The sequence below is a fragment of the Eulemur rufifrons genome, chromosome 8 (assembly GCF_041146395.1).
Source record: "Eulemur rufifrons isolate Redbay chromosome 8, OSU_ERuf_1, whole genome shotgun sequence".
Taxonomy (NCBI): domain Eukaryota; kingdom Metazoa; phylum Chordata; class Mammalia; order Primates; family Lemuridae; genus Eulemur; species Eulemur rufifrons.
This window is the reverse complement of record NC_090990.1, coordinates 55,247,907-55,273,958: the sequence shown is the minus strand read 5'-3', so window position 1 is coordinate 55,273,958 and position 26,052 is coordinate 55,247,907. Positions and strand designations below refer to the sequence as shown.

General features: G+C 34.6%; 1 protein-coding gene across 1 annotated transcript in view; it reads left to right on the top strand.

The window, feature by feature from the left end:
* Positions 1-26,052, top strand: part of NEGR1 (neuronal growth regulator 1) — an 834,359-nt gene that overhangs the window by 350,464 nt on the left and 457,843 nt on the right. Inside the window, exon 2 of the mRNA XM_069478075.1 lies at positions 3,248-3,480. Within this exon, the coding sequence (XP_069334176.1) occupies positions 3,248-3,480 (233 nt within the window). The remainder of the gene's footprint in view (positions 1-3,247; positions 3,481-26,052) is intronic.

The window sequence follows — 26,052 nt, the reverse complement described above, 5'->3', positions numbered from 1 at the left end:
GTGGGAGATGAGGTAAGAAAAGCATCAATGGACCAGATTATAAAGGGCTGTGTTGACCACTGTCAGGATTAGAGTTTCTCTTATGAATGAAATAGGGAAGCTTGGAGTTGTTGATGATCTGATTTAAACTCTACAATGTTCATCTTGTTCATTGTGGGAAGAGTGGACCTGGCTACAAGAGTCAAGGACAGAAGCCAGAGACTCCAAGGGAATCACAATAATCCAATTATAATGACAATTTAATTACTACATTTTTCACCTCCTATTCTGCATGATGACGATTCATGGACATGCTTTACATCCTTGCTAAACTATAAGTTTTGTATGGGCCAGGATTCCAAGAAATTTATATCTGTCAATACTAGAGTTTTTAAAACAAGAAATAAAATTTTGGCACTCAGTATCAAAAATAAATTGCTATGAAATTCTCCTATATGGCTCTCACCCTTCCCACACATACCTTCCCTTCTTACAGAATTTCTTAATATAGCCTACACATGTCAAGCAGGATCCCTTTGTATTATAAAGGAAAAACTTAGAGTAGAGGTGGAGAATAAAAAGGAAGTAGACAGGTAGAACACATAGTCCTTATTCTCAAGGAATCTTTCCAATATGATAAAAATGAACCAAACACACATACCACATATTTTCTGTGAATACATGATTTTATAAAATAGAAAGTCATGCTTAGCCCTGTTATTCCCAATTTGTAAAATTCCATACATAGTATTTGGGATATTTAGGTTCTAACTCAGTAGTGAAGTTTGAGAATAATCCTACAGAAATCCAAGGAAGGGATAAAACAGTGACTTTTTTTTCCTGAGTCGAGGATATACCTAATGTATATCTTGAAAAACTTTGGATTGGGAACAATGACAATTATGAAATATTGTTATCCAAGCTAAGAAGTCATAAAGGATTCCTTTTTACATTTTTTTTCCCACAGTGAAGAAGTTAAATTCTATTCATTATGCTAAGACTGCTGGTTAATCTCTGCAGTCTTCCTGACACCTCCCCCCTTCCCCAATAAAGGTAAAGCTTCTGCTGCCTTTAGGGAAAGGGAAATGCCTGGCAGAATGTTCTAAATCAGACTTTCATGGTAAAATAGCCACTAATAATTAATTTTCTGCTTCCTTTAGAATAGCACAGGTTAAGCATTTGGTCACATACAGTAAATAAGAAATTACTTGCAGTAATTTCTGCAACATTCTAATCATTTTCCCATTTCTGAAACCTATTTTAAAAGTCTTTGATCTGCATTATGGTGGAAAGGACATTGAATGTGGAAAAAGAAGACTTGATTATGAATTCAACTTTGTCACCCACTAACATTGTAGCTAGGGCAAGTCATTTAACCTAAACATCTCTATTTATTTTCTAGCGACGAAGGACATAGCAATCCATACCCCTCAAAGCTGTTAGGAGCACCCAATAGAAAAACATAAGAAAGCCACAAATGCAGAGGTCGCACAATAAACACTTGATGAACCCAGATACTAAATGACACATTGGAATTATCACAGTTCTAGCAGTGGTATTTTAGAGTTCTATCCTATACCACACAAATGTGATCTTGAGAAATAGGACATATGTTCCCTCTATCTTCTTTCTGCATATTATTAGGAATGACAATACATTGTAATTGTTTAATTACATCATTAAAGGGTTTTTATTTTTTCTTCATTAAATATTATACATATGGAAAAGCTTTTCAATTAACAATGACCTTTATGACTTCTACTGGTTTGGATTCTGTAGATGGTGAAGCTGACTGCAAATTAGGTTCTGCAATGTACCTTGTTCCTTACTTTTTCAGCCACTGATTAGTTTCATACAGTTGACAGCAGCCTACCCTGTTGCTTTCAGCTTGCAATTTTGTAGCAATCTGAAACACTGCATTCAATCCCCTAAGGTGTTCTGTGGAAATGCTGTCAAACGATTTCAATGTATGTGTGTTTTCATTCTGTAGCTGTGCTTTGTACTCATTTAAGAAAACCAGTCTTTAATTTGTAACAGAACGTTTTTTGAGATGAAACAGAATTCCAGGCCTCAGCAAAATCACTGGCATATGACCACAGCCTTCTGTTCTAAATCTCGATGTGCCTGAATTCTATTAGATACAAAACAGTATTTTTGAATCTTGTTATAGAGTATGACTTTGGATATACAGCTTCAAATTTGGCCTTAAAATCTACTAATTGTCATTATGCTTGCCATCATCATCTGGCTCCAGTTTATCCTTCCAATTTCCACTCTCATCCCTCTTACCCTATATTCCATACTTATTTGTACTTCCTTGAAAATGTCCAGCTCTCTCACTTTTACCTGGTGTTGCCCACATATAGAACCTCTGTGTAGAATGCAATGTCTTCCACTCCCTACCTCTTCATCTCAGGCATTTCCTACTCCAGAAAGCCTTTCTTTACACTCAAACACCCTTTTTGAATCAAGTACCTTTCTTTTGTCTCTCGTGTAGCTTGTGCATGATTTAATCAAAATATTATTTCTGAATAGTAATAACTGGTTTGCTTGGCTGTCTTCCTCACTAGACTAAAACTTTTAGAGAGCAAGTCTGTACCTATTTGAATCTATAAGTAGGTGGCTCATAAATGTTTGCTGGATAAATGAATGCTTCCAAAAAAACTGTTTGTCACTTGATTGAAAAGACAGCAAAAATTTGCTACTAAAGGTATTATGTTAACTTTGCTACATTTAATTATGACAGCAATCAGTAAACACTGTTTATAGTTTTATCAGTAAAATACAGTTAATAATTTCAGTGTACAGGCTTACCACTCTGGAAATGCAAGTTATTTTTTTAAATAAATACTTACATGATTCTAGCCTTTTCTGAATTTGATACATTATATTCAGATTTAGATTAGGTCAAACATCTAACTAATAGACCTTTTCTACTTCTTAAAATTTCAAATAAAGAAATATTAGAAAATTGTTATTTGAACTAGCAGAACTGTATTTAGATTTATCACTTACACAGAATGAAAAACAATTTTGACTGGTTTTGAGTTGAAACACACACACACAGAGAAGAATATATGCAAGTATTGTTTCACATTTTCATTGGGAATGGAAAATGTATCAGTATGTTCATGCCTCCTGAGTTTATGTCTAATGTTTGCATTCTATGATGTACTATTATTCAGCAAAAGGAAATAACATTTAGAACAAAAATAATGTCCCTCATTTTCATTTTGATTAATAGTGTTTTGTCTCCTGTAATTTGTAGGTGTTATTTGGAAGATGGAGCTTCAAAGGGTGCCTGGCTGAACCGGTCGAGTATTATTTTTGCGGGAGGTGATAAGTGGTCAGTGGATCCTCGAGTTTCAATTTCAACTTTGAATAAAAGGGACTACAGCCTCCAGATACAGAATGTAGATGTGACAGATGATGGCCCATACACGTGTTCTGTCCAGACTCAACATACACCGAGAACAATGCAGGTGCATCTAACTGTGCAAGGTATGCATTTTCAGAGTTGTTATATTGTGAATGACTACCCTTAGAAATGTTTAATGTTTAGGTATCACAATGATTCAGAAGCAATTGACTCATCATTGAGTCAATGTTGAAATATATGTTGTCATTGTCTTAAGGGATTTATGTTTTAGGTACTGTTAAATGTAATAGCTATTACAGGCATACAAATCCCCACTTAACAAAGATCAAGAAATATGCATGAAGAAACACCAAATTATAATTTTTGTACATAATTCCTTTTGTGTCTTCCTTTAAGTCTCCCTGGAAATAAATCTTTGAGAACCCATGATTGATACATCAAAATAAATCTTTGACAACTTATGATACATTAAAATATTAGAACTTTTTGGAATATGGATGGTAACACTTTAAAAGCAATTCTTCAAGCTTTCCAGTACTCTGTCTCAATCCAACTTCTGTTTACTTTGACTGAAGTCACAATGAAAAATAGTAACCTTTTAGAATAGGATTACTTTATTTAAATATAGAGTAATTGGAAATATATGTACACAATGCTTTACACCTTGATTTACTTTTAGAAGATCATAAATCATGCTAGCTAACTTTCAATCTTCAAACACAAACAGAATCATCAAATTATTTAATTTCTTTTGCATACTAAAATGTAAGAGCATATGTACCCCCGACACAAATGCTTTTCAAGAAAAATGCAATTATAATGCTAGGAGAATGGAAAAAGTTTATTTTTGCCCTTTTATGTTATTGCCTTGTATTTTATAGATTAATCATGTATTGATTGTATGGGAAATTAGGCTCTATGGAACTTAAAAATGACATTGCAGTATTTCTAAGTAAAATTAATAACAAATTATGTGATAATATGGTGCCAATGCATGCATGTTTTATTCCTAATAGGAAAGTTGAGTGAGCACGATAATTGTACTATCTCTGAATTTATCCTTCAATAAGTCAAACCTAAAAATTAATTTAGGTACATGGCTGAAGTCTAGAAAAGATTGCTAATCTATAACTTTATTAACAGTGAGCTTTATTTCTTTATATAAAGGTAAGCCTGAATTCAAACACAGCTTCAATTGTTAGTACAGTAACTATTTTAACTTCGTGATAAGGTTAAACTTCTTAATTAAACAATTAACTTTAAGGAGGAAAGTATACATTGAAAAATAAGTCAATGAATTTCTTCAATGGTTTTTCTGATTACAGATTATTGAAGACTGTGATGATGTTCATTATTTGAAAGTAGAAAATGAGAATACAATAAAGTTCTCATAAGACTCCATCTTTATTCAGAGATTATACAGGGACTCCAGAGGGTAGAAGTTTGTCAAGTTTCAAATCTGACATGAGATTCTAAGACAAAAACACATTTCTTATATTATTCAGGCCTAATCCTGGTCTCTTGTTCAATTCTGTGCCCTTTGACTTGAGTTTCTGGCTGAAAGACTATAAAAGATTTTTGTTATGTGAGAAAAAGTGTACTTGGACAATAATATATTCAAGTCACTTAAGTTATAGACATTTTGCTTGTAGGTTTTAAACTTGTAGGTTTAAATGATATATTTCTGAATAATAAATATATCCCCTTCTCCTTTTTCTACTCTCTCTTGTTCCTTGTTAGGCCTATATTTTTAAACCAGACTGTGGATAGATAATCCCTGCCCGGGCACATGTTTAATTCTTATAGGATTTCCTTATAACTTTATATTACATAGATTATTTAATATTGTTCACGTTTTCAAAACTCTTACATGCCTTACTATGGTATTCTTTTTTGCTGGCCATGGAAGATGAACTTTTGAACTGTTAGTAATGCATATATTGAATGATTTTTCAGTATAATATTTTGTTTCTCTAGAAAATGGCTACAAATATACACTTAGAAGATATAGGGCCTGGTGTTCAGGAGATCAGTAGGGTGACTATAATTAATCTTAATCTATTGTACATTTCAAAATAGTTAGAAGAGAATAATTCTGATGTTCCTAGCATAAAGAAAAGATAAATATTTAAGATATTGGATATACCAATTACCCTCATTTGATCATATGAGTGTATCAAATTATCACATGCCCTCCCAAAATATATATATATCTAGTATGTATCAATAAAAAAATAATAATCATTCTGTTAGCAAAAAAAAAGGAAATCCATGTGTACTATTTTGAAAGCATGTGATTCGGTCAAATTAAAAGCTAATAATTTTACAGTATTTATGAACATAATTACTTATCAGAAGTTGATTGACATGTGGGAAGTTTTCCAATTACATTAATAAAGTTCAGGGAATACATTAATAGGCCTGTCAGTCAATTTAAGAATTAAATAAATGTCATAAGTCAACCCCACTTAAGCTACATTTCCTCTCAGTGAACAGAAATAAACTGATTTGTACATGTTTTCAGTCTCTAAATTTGTTGGATTGTTTGATGCTCAGGTGTGTCTGGATAGTGTTGAAGCATATGCTTTTTGCTTAATAATTTGTCAATATTTTATTCACCAAATAAAGGAACTTAGCAAGTGGGGGAAGGTTGCATTAATCACTGATGTTTAACATACATTGTCTGGTAATAGCAAAGTTCATTTTCAATTGTTGCAACTATGTACCCAAGATAGCTATTTAAAAAAAAAATTTTGAAAAGAGGATATCTTGCTACCCCACACACTGGCCATGGGAAATTTATTGATGCTATTGATTTCTTAGAGCAATTAATAAAATTTAATGGAACAATAGGGGAGGAAAAACACTAAAATAAAAGCTGAGAAATGTGGATTCTAATCCTGATTTTCCCTCATAAAATGGATAATTATCAATCCTCTCTGAACTTTACTTTCCTTATTTGAAAGAGGATTCAGATAAGAAGATCATTAAGCCCCATGCTCATCCAAAACAAAAACAGATGACACAAACAAACAAAGGCAAAAACAATAAAACCTAGTAAGATTATTTCCTTTTGACTTAAAAAAAGTATTTAAGTTTAAAATGAAAAAATATTCTATACCTCATATTGAGCACATATGTGCAATCTTTTTTTTTCTTTGCGACAGAGATTCGCTCTGTCACCCCAGCTACAGTGCAGTGGCATCATCCTAGGTCACTGTAACCTCAAACTCCTGGGCTCAAGCAATCCTCCTGCTTCAGCCTCCCAAGTGGCTGAGACTACAGGTGCTCACCACCACACCAAGCATTTTTTTTTCTATTTTTAGTAGTAACAGATGAAGCCTTACCCTTGCCCAGGCTGGTCTCTAACTCCTAACCTCAAGTGATCCTCCTGCCTTGGCCTTCCAGAGTGCTAGGATTATAGGTGTGAACCACCGCACCTGGCCACATATACAATATAATTTTTACATACAGTCTCTGATAGTATTTACTCCACAAGTACATTTTATTTCTCTTGATATTTTTCTTTCACCAACTGAGCTGAACAATTGATGTACTCATAGAATTTTAAGAATGTGATAAATTGAAGTTTGGCTTTAAAGGTGGAAATTGGCTAATAGACTATGTAAGAAAATAAATTTTTTCATTACCTATATATAATATAGTGCTGATAAATCAAATTCCTAATTACTCAGTGTTTCAAATTCTGTGGTTCAATTTTTACTAAGAGCAATCTTCCTTGTTCATAAGTATAAAAACATATGAGGCAGGAAGACTTGTTATGAAGCCAGAGCTCTCTATTACACCACTGTAATAATAGGAATCATGAAATGTAAATGCTGCTCACTCCAATATATCACTGGGATCGTTCTATGGTTTGAATGTGTCCCCCAAATTTTATGTGTTAGAAACATAATACAACAGTATTGGGAAGTGGGGCTTAATAAGATGTGATTAAGTCACAAGGGCTCTGCCCTCATGAATGGATTAATGTCATTGTCATGGGAGTGGGTTATTAGTTATTGTGAGAGTAGGCTTGTTATAAAAGTAAGTTTGGCTGCCTCTTGCTATCTTGCTTTGGGCTCTCTTGCCCTTCCATCTTCTGCCATGGCATTATGTGACACAAAGGTCCTCACCTTATGCCACTGCCATGCTCTTGGACTTCTCAGCCTCCAGAACTGTGAGCCAAATAAATTTATTTCATTATAAATTATCCAATCTGTGGTATTCCATTCTAGCTACATAAAATGGACTAACAAAAATCATTCCCACATTGAATTCTACATAATATCTAAAGTCTACGTTGTGTATATCACAAATTAGACACTCATAGATCTTGTGTACTAAACAAGTACATATGAAATGTTTATCACTCAACTCATGCCCTTTCAGGGAGGTATACTCTAGTTTTTTTCCAGGCAGAGTAGAAAGAGATTTGACTAGCACATAACTCTGTATCCAAAATAACTTCTGAAGCGTATTTAACTTCCCCAGGGTATTGTAATTTCCTCAGGGTATCTGACTCACCCAGAATATTTGTGACAGATGGGGTGCTACATTTTGCTTTACAAGATAGGCTTGATTCTCTATTTTCTGGGAGTATATCCAGCAGACAGCATTCAGTGGCCAGCCCTTCTGGGGATAGCCTCGGCTACAGAGATCCACCTTGCCCAAGGTCAAAGGCAGCTCATATCCAGTGACTGATTGAGGCAGGGGGTATAAAGACCCTTCCCCTTCAGCCCAATATAAGACAACCCCAATGGGCCATGTTAGGTCATGAGCTCCAGTAGGCAGCCAAGACCATTGTCCAGCCTGCATTGCAGCTCAGCTTCTTGCTCTCTTCAATCCTGTCCCTCTTTTTCCTTTCCCACACGTTGATGAAAAGGGTATACTGTAATAAATATAATATCCTGAACTCTAAACTCCATCTTGTTTCAGAGTCTGCTTCCCAAAGATTCTAAACTATGACAAGGTCAGATCCTTGTCTCTGGCTTAGTCATTGTTCTGAGAAAGCTTTTGCAAGGTGGAAAGACAAAATACATCCAAACACCATTTATTATAAACATTCTGTTTTATGTTGGAAGGGATTTAAAGTGGCTTACAAAGAAGTATTCAGTACACCAAGATAAATAGGAGAAATAGAAGGCAAAAGATAAAGAAAGGAAGAGTAGAACGCAGTCAGAGGTGAGGTTAGCTCATAAAATCTGTGTCGTGATTTCTATATATTTTTAGAGCTTGGTAAAAAAATATAGTTCTGGAATTTCTCGCAGAAACAGGATCAGTATTCATTTCATGGTCCATAGGTTAAAACTTATTTTTCTCAGTACCCTAATCCTGTTATTCAGAATGAAGAAGCATTTCTACTTGGATCCATCTCAGAATCACTGTACAATGTAAGAAACATCTCAACAGTAACTGTACAGTACACACAGCACTCATTCATAGGATTTTTCCTTATAACACCCTTCAATATAACCTGAAGTGCAGGGAAGTAAAAAAAAAATTAAAATTAAAATTAAAAAAATTGAACATGATGCCAGTCCAATAACAAGGAGATAGCTTTTTGATTATCACCTTAATCTATAAATAAATTTTAGAACCTATCCTTCCTAGACAAACCTCCACAAATATTATTTCTCTCCATGGGTCTTTGAATAGAAATTCAAATGCAGACACTTCAAAGTTATACTTACCAATGGGTATCTGGAGAGCAATTATTCTGTGTGGCCACAAGCATAACGTCATATTCTTTAAAGACCAGCACATCTTAATCTAATGTTAACATTCTTTTTATGAATATTAAAGCCTTGACAGGGTACACATCAGAAGAGAACGACACCACACTCGGTTTCAGGCTAAGCTTCTGGGCATAAACAGCATCACAGGACATTAGCCTCCCTTCTCCAAAAGACTCAAAGGGGGAAAAAGCCATAATGGTCAAAAGTATGTTAAAACATCACATACATTAGAAAATTCAAGTCATTGTTCTGCAACAGTGAACATTTCAACATTTTAACATCACAAAATGAAACCGAAGAAAAATTATCAACCCTCTGAAAAGTTTTACAGAGCCTACAAATGTCAAAATGGTCATTGCCTTAATGCAATGATGGCTCAGGACAAGACCCTCACCCTGGCTTGCATTCTGTTTTATTCAGTTTCTATTTATACCTGCTAGGGAGATTAAGATTATACATAGGAAGCCAATTTTGGACATGCTCTCAAACATAAAGAAATGTACGAACAGCCAAAACACATGCTTTTAGTAATTTTAGCATGGAAACAATAAACCACCTGAAATAAAAATGGCTTTATAACTTGATATGTATCATTACCTCACCCAAAGAACTTTTAGCTCTGAGAAATTTAACTTCTTGGTATACCTACAAGATAAAATAGTTACAAAATATAATCTCAGAGAAGAGAAAAAGGTTACTTGATGGAGTTACTACCAGTAAAAACTAGGAAGACAGTCTCCCAAATGTCTTTAGTTTTTGGAACATGATCTATATCTTTTTTATATCATTAACTAGTAACAGAGATAAATTTCTCAGAACATAATACATGTGACAATACATACATGTTATCTGCTTGTAAGAAAATGTTTATTGTTTACTCTCTAAAAATCACTTAAAAGTGCTCTCAAATATTTAAGATAAAAGTTACATGGATAAGAGTATATATATACTCATCCTCATTCCCTCTGCAGAGAATTTCTACCTGTTCTATCATAAATCATTCTTTGCTTTCCCCATTCAAGTTATGGTGCAGGTCCAATGGGACCTAAATTAAATTGAGCCCACACAGACTAATCAGTACCTGAATACTGAGAACAGGGATAAAGACCAATTAAGTTCAATAAATGATACAAACATGGTTGCATTGGTCCTCACAGATTTTCCCCAAAATAGCATAGTGGTAACAATGGAACCATGCCTGAAAACACTGTATTTTTCTATTTCTTTTGATCTGAAATGCCAAGATTTATAATTTATGAATATGGGAACTTATTAGCACGTTAGAAGATATGGCTCATGCAGGACTATCATTATATTCTCCAGGTGTTTTATCTAGTAGGAAATATTTAACATGGTAAAATAATGAAGTAGCATTTTTTGAGATCTGGAGAGATAAAAGTGATACCTAAACAGTTTAGAACAATAATGCCTAATTTGGAAAATTTAGGGAAAATATTATAAGTCTTTCAGGTGTCATTTGTAATCTGAACTTGAACAAGAGTGTTTCCCTAAATATACCTTCAAGACAATTTCAGGGCCATTCATCTGTGCTTATGTGGGATAAACTCTTTGGGGCAATGAAATATTATGTAACAACTAAAAAATTAATGCATTTTTTTCAGGTGGACATTTTCAGTTTTCTTTTCACATAACCCAGTCTTGCTAGAATTGCTATCCTTATATGACAAGGTTTATCAGACCAGTTTCTAGGAAATCATTACTTCACTTCTGTGAGTATGTTGACATTGACTAAGGTTATTGGTTTGGCTACAATAGTCCATAAGAAATAAGGTTAAAGGAATTAATTTTTACTGAAATTTTCATTTGAATACTGAGCCTTCTCCAGAATACACATTTTTCTTTTCTTCTAAAAGTTCTTTCTTTTTTATTATATGATCTTAAAAACAGGATTATTGACCATTATTTTTCTGCAATTGAGATAAAAAAAATAGTGAAAAGAGAAAGCAGATTTTAATAAATAGTATTTTTCTTCCACAAAAATTTCTCTATAAGTGTAGTGATATTTTCCTAATTAAAAATTGGTGCATGGAGTTTTATATTTTGCCTAATAGAAGATCTGATATTAGACAATATTATAGATAAAAACTATGCTAAAATCCATAATGTATTTCTTACTATATGTAAAGGTAATGAATAAATTGATGGCATTTTCTTATAAGCTTTCAATATGCTGTTATTTGTGTATAAGGGACAGGTAAGGCAGATTAAGAAAAATAATATTGACAAATATTGCACATTGTTGGATGCCGTGTAAAAAGTTACCCCTTTTCTTATAGAAGGAACTTTGTGAATTGGTAACAGCAAGAGGGAACATCAGGATTTAAATAAGCATCTTTGCTAAATTAGGGAATTGTGCCAGCAAGGAAGGTTCTTCAGTGCCTTGGATCTACTCATGAGTTGGATAATATCTTGAGGGGATGACAGGAGAAGGGAAAAAATCAAATAAATATATAGTTTGTGGTATGTGTTAATGAGGAGCAATGTTGCCCTAATTTAAGTTTTACATTTTGAATCACATTGTCAAGTATTAAATAAAAGGATATCTGGAAATGAGATACATAAGAAAGAAAAGGAACACTATATATTATACTATTCACTTTGAGACTGTGTAGAACAATATTTCTGGTTTTGATAACATATGGTCCAAAGTACAATTTGAAAATAAAGTATTTTTTAAGCAAGATTTGCTGTTCTTTAAAGTCCCTTTATTGATTATGATATTTATTATATTTCCTGAAGCACAGAGTTTCATACGGGTCTTAAAGCTCAGGCTGATCATATTTTCATTTTCTTGGTAGTAAGTCTTAGTATTGTTTTGTATATCTATTGCAGAATGGTTATGTTTGTTGCCTGTCTTGGAGAACATTTTTTTCTTAAAAAACAAAGAAAATAACTGTGTAAGTAATACACATCAAATCCCAGTGCAATGTACACTATCACTATGAAAATCTCTCTATAAATAAAAGATTACCAACCTCTAGCTGGCCCATTTATTTGAGAAACACTGCAAATAAAATCTCAGTATGGTGAAAGAACTTATCTTCTTGGCAATCACTGTATTGGGATTTGATCTATGAAATAACTTTTCTGTTTTATTTTCCAAACCATGTTTATAATTAAGATATTACTACGGAGGCAATTAGGATTTGCTGTTTTCATTAGCTACATTCTAAATGGCATACCCCTTGTAACCTTTATTTGGGGCAAAGATAAAATTTCGCACAGAAGAAAATTTGAATCTGCTAATGATATTGTTTATCTTATGATTTGTAGCAGAAGAATAAAGATTAATCACATGTAGTACCAAGAGGAAAATGGGCATTTAAGACTGGTGACAGAGTTTGTTTGTATTAATAGAATCAAAGTTACCCTATGTCCCCCTCTATGTCTCTTTGTCCCATATTACTTTGCCTCCCATCCCTTCATCATCTTCGGGTTAGTAATCTAGCAAGAGTAGTAAGAGAGACTCAGGAAGGATAGGACATGCACCTTCACTAAGCCGTCGGCTTTCTAATCCACATTGGTAGGTTTGCATCTAGACCAGTAGTTCTAAACAGTTTGTGGTCATGAATCCATTAGAAAATCTGATGAAATCTGTAGATCCTGTCTCTAGAAAGATATACATACCCTTAGCATTTTGCCTACTTCTTTGCATGAACACAGGATCCCTACCCCCCCTTAATCTATCCGTGGATTGCAAGTAAGAACCCAATTGAATTCCCTGAGGGTAACAACCAGATCTTAATTCTTTTTGACTCTCAAACAATTAGGACAGTGGCTGACAAATGTTAGGGACTCAACAGAGTTTTATTGATATACACACACACACACATACTTCTTTCTCTCTGGTTTCATGCCAATCATTTTGTTGGAGCTGTGACTTAATGTGTCGATATTATCTTTAGGACATAACACCAGGAATGCTGACATAACAGGAAAAAATTTAAATTAAAAGGATTAGTTCGGCATTCATGACTTAGGTTGCTTATTTTCATTTTAGGTCATAACTTCCTTATCTTCTGCTAATCCCCATGTTTTCACAAATACAGAATAGTGAATGCATGTTGTAGTAAAATATAATAAATGAGATACCAGTATTTTATAAAACAAAATATTTTTCTCCTAGCAATGTTGAGGAAAACAAATACTTTATATAGAACAGAGTTAGCTACAAAGATTATAGCCAAGAGTTTCTAATGCCAAACCCAAACAAGATGTTAACATTTTAAAAGGGCCAGAATTACACATTTAATATTTTCTTTCAGGTGTTTCGCTAATTCCTTCAGGTTTTGATTTGAGAAAGTGGTTGGATGCACACTTTTTAAAATGGGATATTAAAGACTTGATGAGGAATAGAGTTCAGAGTTTTTTATTAGTACAGAGTGGGCAAGACAAGTGTATTAGTATTCTTTCTCCTTAGGACCCTTTCATTTTAAGGTAGCCCATTTTAAAAGGGCATCCAGGATGAATTCAGTTTAAGTCCATAAAGACTTGTGAAGTCCTACTGTAATTCAATACATACTATGTGCATGTACTAAGTTACACATGCATTCATTCCTCCTTGTAGTAAGCAGAAGAATAATCTCCAAACATGACTACATCCTCATCTCCAGAACCAGTCAATATGTTAGAAGAATGTAACCTGATCTTAAATCAAGATTATCATCTTGGATTATCCACAACAGGATTATTATTTTGGATTATCCCAATGAAATCACAAGGGCCCTCAAAAGTGGAAGAGGGAGGCAAAAGAAGAGTCAGAAGAAGATGTGACTGCAGAAGTAGGTCAGATTGATGTGCTGTTAAAAAGGACTATACAGACCATTGTTGCTTTAAAGATAGAGGAAGGTAATGTGAGCCAAGAAGTGTGCTCAGTCTCTAGAAGCTGGAAAAGTCAAGGAAACAAATTCTCCTCTAGAGACTTCAGAAGGGAACTCAGGCCTGCTAACTCCTGAGTTTAGCTGAGTGAGATGTATATTGGACACCTAACCTAAAGACATGCAAGATAATACGTGTGTGTTGTTTTAAGCCACTAAGTTTGCAGTAATTTGTTATAGCAGCAAAGAGGAAAACTAATACAATCCCCACACACATGCATACATACACTCAAAAATAAAGATACCTCCAAATTCATCTAGAACAAGTTTCTCAGCCTCAATACGGTTGACATTTGGGACTATATTGTGTGTATGAGTGTCTGTGTGTGTGTGTGTGTGTGTGTGTACACACGTGTTGGGAGTGAGGTAATGTCTCTTGTAGTGTAGGATGTTTAGAAGCATCACTGGTCCCAAAATATTAGACACCAATAGCATTCCCTGATTGTGACACTCAAATGTCTGCTGGGATGAAAATCACCCCAGGTTGAGAGCCACTAATCTAGTAGAAAAGATAGACAGATGCTTTAATTTTCCAAAGTATGGCAGATTGTGATAATCTCCATGAAAGTATCTTCCTGCCCTACCCTTAGGGACTAGAACAGGGCCTGGCATATAATTGTGGCTGAAATAAATATGTAATTAATGATAGAACAAATGAGTGAAGTTCCTTGGGAATATAATTCTGCCAATGATCGGAGAAAATTCTTCTGCATTTTTTTTCTCATTTAGTAATAGTTTGGGCTATTTCTCCTTTTGAAACTAGTTAGATCAGTGTTTACCTAAAGTGTTTTAGTGTGGCTAGGCATTAGATTGACCTCAATTGACATTCAGCTTTGATATTTATAAACTTGGTTAAATGTCTTCATCTCTTTACATGTACTTTTATCCTCTGAGAAGTAAAAATAATGCCCAACTCTCCGGCTTGATGTAAAAATTTTTAAAAATAATTAGATATGTAAGATATTTCTCAAAATGTCTGATTCAGAGTAGGTATTCAATACATGTTTTAATCTTTCTTTTTCCAAAGAGCTCATGGTTTGCAGGTGAGTCCTTTCCTCTTTTCTTTTTGAATTGGGATATAATTGATATTGCTCTCATTAACTCCAAGTGACTTTTTCTTTAAAAATATGGACAATAAGATTAGCCTGTAAAATATTACTAAAACTATTCTTCCTTCTCATGGAGAAATTCTATGTGAAAAAGATGTAATAAACTTATACCAATGTTAAGGTTTTAAGCTGGAATAATTATACATTTTTTAAAAAGCTTATTACTACCTAAAATTAAAGAAAAGATATTGTGTGGTAATTTTTGCCTATTTGATCTCGAAGCCATTCTTTGTGCTTCTCTAGCTATGCTCTGTATTATTCCCATGGGTGTGTTCCTGGCCTGCTATGTTTTCTGGTTTCTGGCAGGATTCCCCCAGTGGAAGACACTGGCAAGAAAGCGATTGAATACAGGAGTCAGGGAGAAGTTAGGCTATTTTCTTTTCTCTTATTGCCACAGGCAGTGTCTCCTGCAAGGCCCATCTTTTCCTTGGCTCTGGCTTCAGCTCATCCTCCTGTTGGCACAGCTCATACTGGGAAGTCCTATACTTTAATTTTCCATTGCATGGCAGGCTGTGACAATTTCTATGAAAGTATGGATCATATCTACTTCCTGCCCTGTTCCCTGTGACTGGAATAGGGGCTGGCATATAATTGGAGCTGAAATAAATATTTAATGAATGATAGAATGAATGACTGTGAACCTAGCTGCTAATTAACAATCTTGGCCTGTGGGCTCTGGCAATAATAGCTGCTTGCAGGGAGTATTAGTATCTTTTTGCTTTTACTAGTCTCTGAGTTGCTCTCCTCCACATGCTTTGATGTCTTACCCTTTCATCACATGTGTAAACAATTTCATGTATTAGACCTTCCTTTTTTTTAGAAATACAGTTGACCCTTGAACAACATAGGGGTGGGAGGTGAGGACCCCTATGCAGTTGGAAATCTGAGCATAACTTTCACTCCCTCAAAACTTAACTACTAATAGCCTGCTAATGACCAGAAGCCTTACTGATAACACTGTCAATTAACACATATTTTATATGTTATATGTATTACATACTATATTCTAACAATAAAGTAATTAGGGAAAATAAAATGTCATTAAGAAAATTATAAGAGAAAATATATTTACTGTTCATTAAGTGGCAGTGAATTATCCATCATAAAGGTCATCATCCTGTCATCTTCATGTTGAGTAAGCTGCAAAGGAAGAGGAAGGGGAGGAGTTGTTCTTGCTACCCCAGGGGTGGCAGAGGAGGAAAAAATCAGTTTATTGGAGGACCCACAGAGTTTAAACCCATCTTGTTCAAGGGTCAACTGTACTTAGATTGGTTTCTATTTTCCTGACTGGATCCTAAGTGATACAGATCTTTTCCCTAAAATTTCAAGTGTTTTCTACTTGTAAGTATTCCCAGAAAGCATATTTTCAAGCTCTATCCTCTACATAGGTAACCATTTTATATAATGATAATTACTGCTTTACATTCTAGAAAAAATATATTTCATTCTTGAGTATATAAAGCAAATTTAAAAACAAATTTTAAAATTAATTACACATATGTTGAGATCTCAGATTTACTAAACTAATTATCAGAAAGTAAGATAAATTGGGGAGAAAGCTAAAAGTATGCATAATTATTAAATGCTGGCATTTATATGAGCCTTGGGCTTTTCTTTATTAGCTTTTTGGGTGCAATTATCATTAACATTTCAGTTTGCATCTTTAATGAATATTAGAGCTACAAATACACAATAGCATGAGTGGAAATGGTAGTCTTTCATTATCCACACAGACTTCAACTTTAAGAAAAATAACCTTCATAGAGGCGATAGAACTGTGGTTGCATATTTACCCTGGGAGCTATGATCTGTCTAGCAGGACCCTGGGCCTTGATTTTTACAGCTTTACTTGTGCCTTGTGGAGAAACTAGTGAAGAGCAATGTGGAACCTTCTCCAGGAAACCAGTTAACTGAGTTTGGACAATAACTCTAATGCAACCTAGGCACATTCTTTGAGAATTTAGTTTGCACTAAGCATTGTTGTAGGTATTGGAAAAGAAAGATATGCCTATAAAAATGAGCCTTTCCTTTCAAGGAATTTACCTGTCAGCTAAGGGATATTGACTTGGAGTTAAATGAGTAAACTGAAGTTAGATAGGGCCTAGGATAGATGTATATGCAAAGTACATAAAAAACCAGTTATCTTTTTCTGGAGGATCATACCCAACTTTGGGGGTGAAGCATTTGGTAGGCTTGAGGTTTAATTACAAGGCAGGAAGTGATGGTTAGCTATAGTAAATTGCTTGGAAGTTACTCTGACTGTATATAATAGTATATCATTTAGAGCTGAATGAGGAGCTACTTCAACCCTCAGCAAGTGCTGCAAAAGCAATTAGAAGAATGATGCCACATTGTCTTGTTCCATAAAGTAGAGTGAGGGTTGGGGGAAGGGGTAGGAACAGGACAAGCTCTTCAGATTGGAGGAATGGCTCAATCAGAGCTTTGTCACAAGACGTCTTTTAGAAGTTGTGCTGACAAAGGGATACTCAAATGTGCAGCTACTGGGGGATGAAAATGCAATGCGTTGGAGGTTTGTCTGAGCATGTGAGAAGCAATAGGGAGCAATGGAGCTCTTGGGGAGCAGCTGTAGGAGGCTGTAATTGCTGGGCTTGACTGCTGACTGGAGCCATTCAATGAAGGGAGGAACAGCTGCAGAGAGCTTAAGCAGGGACCCCTGGGGAGCCATGGTTGGAGTCTCCCCAGATTAAGAAGCTTCCAGGGGAAGCAGCAGTTACGACTGTCATCCTATGGAAATTTTAAAGTTATCCATCCAGCTCCACCACCTCTGCAGCTAATAATGGTTGAAACACAGTGTTACATATATAAAGAAATGGTGAAATAGTCACATGATTGACAAAACAGTTGTGAGATTTTTAAATAACAACTTTCTGAAACTCTGACATAGGCTTTCTTGCCTGATGTGGGATTACTTTTGGTTGTTGCTGTTTGCTTACTGAAGAACAATTTTACCCTTAAATAACACACGTTTTGTTGGCCAAAACAAGAAGACTTGACTCGAAATTAAAGGATTATTTAACCACAAAATCTATGAAAGTATATGCTAAATTTGATACTTTGATAGTTTTCCTCTGGGAACAGTAACTAGTTTTTATCACATTCTCAAAGTTTCTGATGCTAAAACAGGTTAAGACCTTTTTGCATTAGGAATACAGAAAAGAAGGTCAATCAATTGAGAACTTGGCAACATCTGTCAACAGTTTATAAAAAAAAAATACACTGTTGTTTAACTTATGAATTTATGAAATCACTGTGTTGAACACTGTCTAGCATTATTATGAAACTATCCTCTTCAAATATTGTGTAGGATAACAAACCTTGGTAATATTGGTGATTCTATCTTCATCTTTTTGGATCAGCTTGGGTTCAATTATGGGCAGGGGATGGAAGCAACATAACAGATTTTCTATTTGGGCGGAACAAAATCATGATATGAGGACTTAAGAAAGAAAATCCAGTTGGAAAATTGTTATGTTCGTCCACCCTACAATGAGGGTCTGAGAAAGAGTGTGGAGATTGTAGAAATGGAAGGTGGGATGTAGAGTTGTTTAATTGATGAACGTGAGCACTGTACTTTTAAAGTAATAGTATAACCAGTAATATTTTTGTTTTGTTGAACTCTGATCATACTGCCAATTTTTATCAAAATCATTCTATCTGGAAACATTTCATGTGGATTAAGCCACATGGTAGTCAGTTACACTGGCTTAATAGATACTTCATTGCTATGGATTTTAATTGATAAACTTGACCTTCAAACTTTGCCTGTTATACAATCTGTTCCAAGAAAACAATGGAATGAAGTGAAGGAAGTCAGGCTTTGAGTATATTCATGAATTGGTGTTGGGTGACCAAGAATGAAATGTCAGGATAACAACGCAAAGTAGAAAACTCAATTTTTTAGGTACAGTATACCATACTCTTTTTTAAAAAGAGCATTTTTAACAGAAGAGGTACATGTATTTTTCAAGGTAACATAAATTTACTCTTGAAGCTTCTGACCTAGTAAAAACTCCTGGAAGTAGTTACTTTAAGTCAGCTCTGAACAAATAAAAAATTGCTCTCAAAGGTATTTATCTAGCTAATGAAGATGCCTTGCAGAGCTTTTGAACAATTATGTGAAGGCAAAAAACAGTCTATGGCTCATCCATCTCTCATGGAGAGTTGTTGGCTTTGCACACCTTGGAGGGTTCCCCCACCCCCATCTCCAAAGGAGACACTGGCCCACTTTCTGAGACTTGACAGGTGGTTAGGATTACTGCGAGGCTTTTGAATTTGCAGTTCATACAGCCCACTTGTCTTTGACAGTATTACGTTTTCCTCTTTTAACTTTGCAGTCTAGTACACAGCAGTGAGGTCTTCCTTAAAGGCAACTTAACTCAATCTGTGCTTTCTGAAGTGTTGTTTGCTATTCAATTTGGCTGCTTCCAAAATATGATATGACTTACGTTTTGCATCTGTGTATAGTCAAAAATTGGTATGGCTTTATCAAGATCAAAGGGAGGGAATGTTTGAGACTCTGGACACTTTCGGTTCACAGGGACTTCTTGGAACATACATAAGGCTTACAATTTGGAGTTAATCAAATAGGAAGAACTATATGTTTCAGAAGCAAATTTATCTTCTGTTTTATACCTTCAAGATAAGTGAAGAGGTCAGACTTCTAGTCCATCACCTTCTGAAAGAAGAAGGGTTATTTGTTATACTTATTATTAAAATGTTATATTGCTGTTCAAAGATAACTAAATAAACCAGTTTGATTTGATAAGCTCCATAATTTTTCAGTTCTCTCCTTGTCCCCGTGCAGTACTTAACATTCCATATCATCACCATAAAGTGATATTTATGAGTAGCCATAGGCACGAAGTGCTGCACAGTGCACTGTGCCAAGCGTGGCCTCAATCGTCTCTGACTATTACATAAAACAAGGAGCACTGACACAGATGGAGATAGAGAGGGCATATGCATACGCAGGAAACATTGAGAGGAAAATGTTACACTGGCCTCCACCTTGCTCTTTTTCCCAGATCCTGTCATCAATCACATAATCAGAAATTGCCTATCACATACAGCCCCATGGACCCCTTTTGCTTGAGCCAGAATGAAAACATTACATGTGGTTGAATAAAATACTAAGCCTTTCATTGGGAATGTCTGATGAAAAGTTAGAATACTGTGTATTTGGAATTGAAAAATCTCTGAGTCTGGTTATTTTGACCTGATGATTTGGTATGCATTCTTTATCTTTTCAGTGTTTCATGATGAATGGGTATTTTTTAGGGATCTCCATATCATCTGGAATTTTACCTCCAAATTGTCTATTGCTTATATCTTGATGATTAGTAAGGAGGAACATAAGGAAATTTGTTTCCAATGAGATTCAATATGCCTTTCACTGTATACTTTATTTGATTTTTAAAATTACAATATTAACAAAGACTTACTAAAGCATCACATGGTATAAAATAGGCCTTCAAATAAATGATTCGAGTTTAAGGATCTCTCTATAGGAAGCGGTATAGCCTGAACGGCACGCAAACCCTCCCTGCCTGCTTCCCTCAGTGCAACAGTCCCTCTGCCCTTTTCTTTTGTCTTTTGTCCACTCTTACCCTGTGGGAATCCTGAACATGTTGCTACCCCCTTAACAAAAACCTCTGTGTTTTTGTTCTTTCCTGAATACTCTTCCTTCCCTCCAAGTAGAATTAAACACATCTCCTCTGTGTCATCTCTGGCCCTTTTCACCCTCCTATCCTAGTTCATTACTGGTTAATATATGTGTGTTTTTGGCTAAAAGGTAAGCCACAGGAGGGCAGGCAGTGTTTATTTATATTTCTCAATATTCTTAATGAATTAACTTATGCTGTCATAGCTGATATGAATCAGCTAATGGAACCATAGGTGGTGGAGAAACTGGTCTTTCCAGAATTATGATACCATGACACAGGCTTACATAGCAGAAAGGATGAAAGTGTTGGAGTAAGACTGACCCGAACGTGGACCTTGGCTCTGCTGCTTATGAAGTGTGTGAACTCAAGATTGAAACGCTTAGTCCATTGAAAGCTTTGTGGAGAATGAAACGTACATTTTAGAATTACCTTAAAAATTAAGAGATGAAATGTTTTAAGAACCAGACGCAGTCTGTACTTGAAAAGTGACATTATTATTGCCATTTGTAAAGAGTCCGTTAAGAGATTCGTGTGTGTATTCGTAACCTGATGAAAGATCAGTGATCCATTGTAACTCCTCATTTTTCTCCTCTTCTTTGTCACTCTGACTTCTCATTTACTAGACAGAGGAATCAAACAGCATCGTTATAAATATTACCTGCCTATTTCTCCAACTTCCTATTTTCCTATTTGTTAAGTGATGACAGAACGACACAGAAAAATGCATATGCCAAGCCATTTTTTAACTTTGCAATGACAAAAAGGCTTCTTATCAAATCTAAATATGTTAAAATGCCACTCAGCCACCTTGTTTATCAGAATTAATGAGATTCTTGCTAACCTTTTTATTTTAGACCAATCATCTTTTAGTCAGACAAATAAAGCAATTATTTAAAAAATAGATTTCATTGTGTACCCTCTAACTTTTTGGGACAACAGACTAATTGCAGATCAGATTGTTGGAAAAACTTTTGTTGTCAACTAAAGAAAAAGATTTAATAGCATCCCAAAAGGATTTCATGTACAAAATGGTAGTCATTACCAACAGCAAAAGTAAGAATACAAGAGCAAATAAATCCATCCAGTTAAAATAGGTAATAATGGACACTGATTTTATCTATGTGGAACTGCTGAAAAGGGAAGCAAAATTATTTCCTGACATCTTTGATATTACGACATAAATAAGAAAGAGATACAGAGACAGAGACAACAAGAGGGAAAGAGACTGACTACATTAACCATGGTAGTTCCCAAATCTTACCTCCCAACAGGAGGCTATGCAAAAATTATTCTCCAGGAAGAACCAGATATTGTCATAGGACTGAATGTTGTAATGCTATAGTTCTTGGATGCTTTGTGCAAACTATGGGAAGACTAAACCATTACCCCTATATTGCTATAGGAAATACAGAGGGAGCTTAGTATTAAATGGGAGTGATAGCACCAAACTTAGAATCATATGAAAGGTAGGATGATCAAATGAATGCTAATAATTTAAAGCATCTGATTATCCTTACCTGGATCTGGACCACATCATCAGTAGATATCCCATACTCCTGAGAAATTAATGGTTTACAAAACATTATAGTGTTTTACAAGTGCATGTTTACTTGGTATGAACAGAGCCTGCACCTCTATAGACTCATTTTTTCAAGAATTTCCCAAAATTCTGATTAATGGGGAGGAGGTATATCCCTGTTCTATTTTCATGGTTTAGTTTCTTTTTGTGTTTATTTGTCAGGTGTCCTTAGGAATATTACTCTTTTAAAGTCCTCATGTCTCTTGAGAGGTAGCCTACAGGAATGTTGTGAATTTGTTGCATACTCCAGAAATCCAAGAACAAGTGGTATTTCTAGTTAATTTATTCATTCACAGTAACAACTTTATGTATCATGTACCTCTTTTATGAAATGTGGAAGGAAAAACATAAATGGTAAGTTTGATCAGGCATTAACATGACAATCACTTAAATTTTGATTAAGTAAAGGATGGATAATGTCTGCCTATGGCGAGACTGGCTCCAGGATGAACCAAACACTGAAGCAGGAAAAATAATTTATTCCTGTCTTCATGGGTGCCTTGGCAGTGGTCTTCTTAAAAGATACAGATAGTGGTATGGATTGGTTCAGAAAGAGTTAATTCTTGCTCAGGTTTAGTATCTCTATTTCCTAGGTTGACCATAAGCTCTGTTCTCAAGGACCAGAAATATCTCACAATCTTCTTATATTGTTCAAATTAGAATGTCTTTGTTTTAAATGTAGCAATTGTTATGTTAATGGAGAGGATGAGGATATTGTCATCAGCTCTTCACAGAGAAGCTTATACCACTGAGGGGATTAGAGACATGCTGGGAAAAATATTGTTTGTCTTGCATACACCAAGGGGTATACTTAGTTATCACTGTTTTGTTTTTTTTTTTTTCCTTTTCTTCAGAGGAAACACTTCACTAGAGTTTGCAACCATGTGTTAATGACTATAAAATAATGAAATTTGGGGATGGCGGCTGGGTTTTTTTTTCTTTTGTGTGTGTGTCATCCATTCCTTTGTTATAAAAGATTAGAAAGTGCTGAACAAATAGAAAGAAAATAATTGGAAATTAAATCAGTGTAAAATGAATAGAAAGAAAATTCTAATCAGTTGATGAAGGCATATAATTTGGCATTGGGTCTTCTTGTAGTATTAACGTATTTCTTCATCCTTCAAAATCTAATGTCTAAGACTGAAAAATCTAAAAACAAGAACACATGGGGACATCACATGTAAAATGTGAGTTTAGAAGTGACATCATATAGGCTTCTTTTCTTGTCTTGTGTATACTAAACAAGAGTAGAAAATGTAATATGGAAAAAGATTGCTTCCGTATTTGAGTAAATATATGACATTAGAAATACATAAATTTAGGATCTGGTGTGCACCTTTAAACCTATTCCAACTGATTAGGATTTCCTCCTGAGAATTGCACTGAATCACATGTATCAAACAAGTAAAATTAGTGCTAAAGAAATGTCAGAGAAAATAGAAAAATATTTTCAAGAGTGAAATTGAGAATTATCACAAAGTACATGAAAATATTCAGTCATATAGGAAATTTATATATGTATGTATACATATTTACACATACATATGCATATATACATATATACACATCCATCTGTCTATCTATCCATCCTTACTCACAGTCCATTTATTAACAAATACATTGTAAGGAATATGGTACAATACATCATTTCCCAAAGTGTATTCTTTGGAGCAATAGTTTCAAAAAATAATATGCAATAAAAGGGATTCAAATAAGTTTCAAAACTCTGAATACTATATTCCTCTCTAAAACATTCAAGTAGTAAATGTGCATAGGATTCTGCAAGAATGATTTTTATCAGAGCTACTATAGTAGGCAGAATAATGGCCTTCAAAGATGCCCATGTCCTAATCCTTATAACCTGTGAATATGCTACTTTACCTGACAAAGGGGAATTAAGGTTGAAGATGGAATTAAAGTTGCTTATCAGTTGAATTTAAAATAGAGAGATTATCCTTTATTAACTAGGGGCCCAATGTAATAACGAGGGCTCTTATAATGAAAGAGAAACATAGAAAAAGAGGTCAGAATTGTGTGCTGTGAGAAAGATAACCCACTATTGCTAGCTTTGAAGGTGGAGGAAGAGGTGGGGAGCCAATGAATGTGGGAAGCCTTTAGAAGTTGGAAAAGGCAAGGAAATGTATTCTCTCCTAAAGCCTCCAGGGAGGAATGCAGCCCTGCCCACACATTGATTGTAGCCAGTAAGACGAGTGTTGGACTTTGAACATACAGAATTGTAAGATAATATATTTTTTGTTGTTTTAAGCCAAAAAGTTTCTGGTAATTTGTTGCAGTATCCATAGATAACATATATACGCTATGACTGAGTGATTACTACACGCCATATACCATGCTACGTGCTTGATATCTATTAACATTTTCAATCCACCCAAAAGGCAACACAATGCAAATATTACTAGCATCTCTATTTTATGGACATTGAAACTGGGAAGGCGTGGTGAACTCATCTAAGTTAGGTGAATTATACAAAATAATACAAATAGGAAGTATCAAAACCAAGGATCAAATTAAAGTCTGATTACAAAATGTATGCTTTAAATTTCTTATTGTTCAATTTGGTCAAACTTACTTGACACAGCAGGCTTTTATTTCTCTCCCAATATACCTGTTTATTTTGCGAAATACGGTCGTAGTGGAAAGAGACTATCCTTAAGAGACTAAGATCCTAATTCCAATTTTGCTACTAAATACTCATATAACCTTAGTGAAATAATATTGTATAGCTTAGTCTCAATTCTTTCTGGTGTTGATGTTCCTAAAACAGCCTCTGCTCTCATGGGTCTTAGAATCCATTTCCTATTCATGGCCAGAGTTAAAGATGTTTTACATGATTTACAACAACTCCCTGGACCAATGAATAGGTATGGTAATCCCATTTTTCAGATAAGAAAATTAAAGTGCAGATAAGTTGAGTTTCTTGCTCCAGATCAAAAAGATAGTAAGTAGCAAAGCCAGATCTTACATGGATATGATCTGCTTCCTGACTAGAGCTCTTTCCACTGCGCTATATTTAATCATATTTTAATTAACATCACAATACAAAATTCTTACAAAATAGTTTTGATACTAATGTAAGTATTGATGAAATTGCTATATTACCAGTGTACACTTTAATAAAATACATTGAAGAGATGTCACTGACTAATAAATACAATATTATCTTAGTTTTCTTCTATACATTTGATAGATTTATATCTGGGGCATGATTTCAATTAAAAAGATAGAATGATAGTTCTCTTAAGAGGTGGTGCTAGTACTTCTATATATTGTTTTAAATTACTACAAGAAATTCTCGTTAAATCCAGGGCTCCGAAAGAGCCTCCAACATGGTCACTCAACCTACTCTAGAAGTTTAAGATTTTGCCAGATACATTGAATGTAACTTTGAATGTAATTTTACTTATTAATTGACTTGAATGGTAGTTAAAGTTGTAAAATAGAAATAGAATGGATTTTCAAGTCAATTTATCTGGACTTAAATTCTTACTCTACCATAATTAGCATTGTTACCGTTAGCAAACAATATCAAGTTGTGTAATCAATCAGGGTCAGTTCGCTCATCTGTAAAATGAGGATAATCAGGCATGTCTTTTAGGGTTGTTGTCACTTAGTAAGTATTTCATTGTCTGCAAATTTCCAAAACTGATTTGCATCAAGATCCTTTC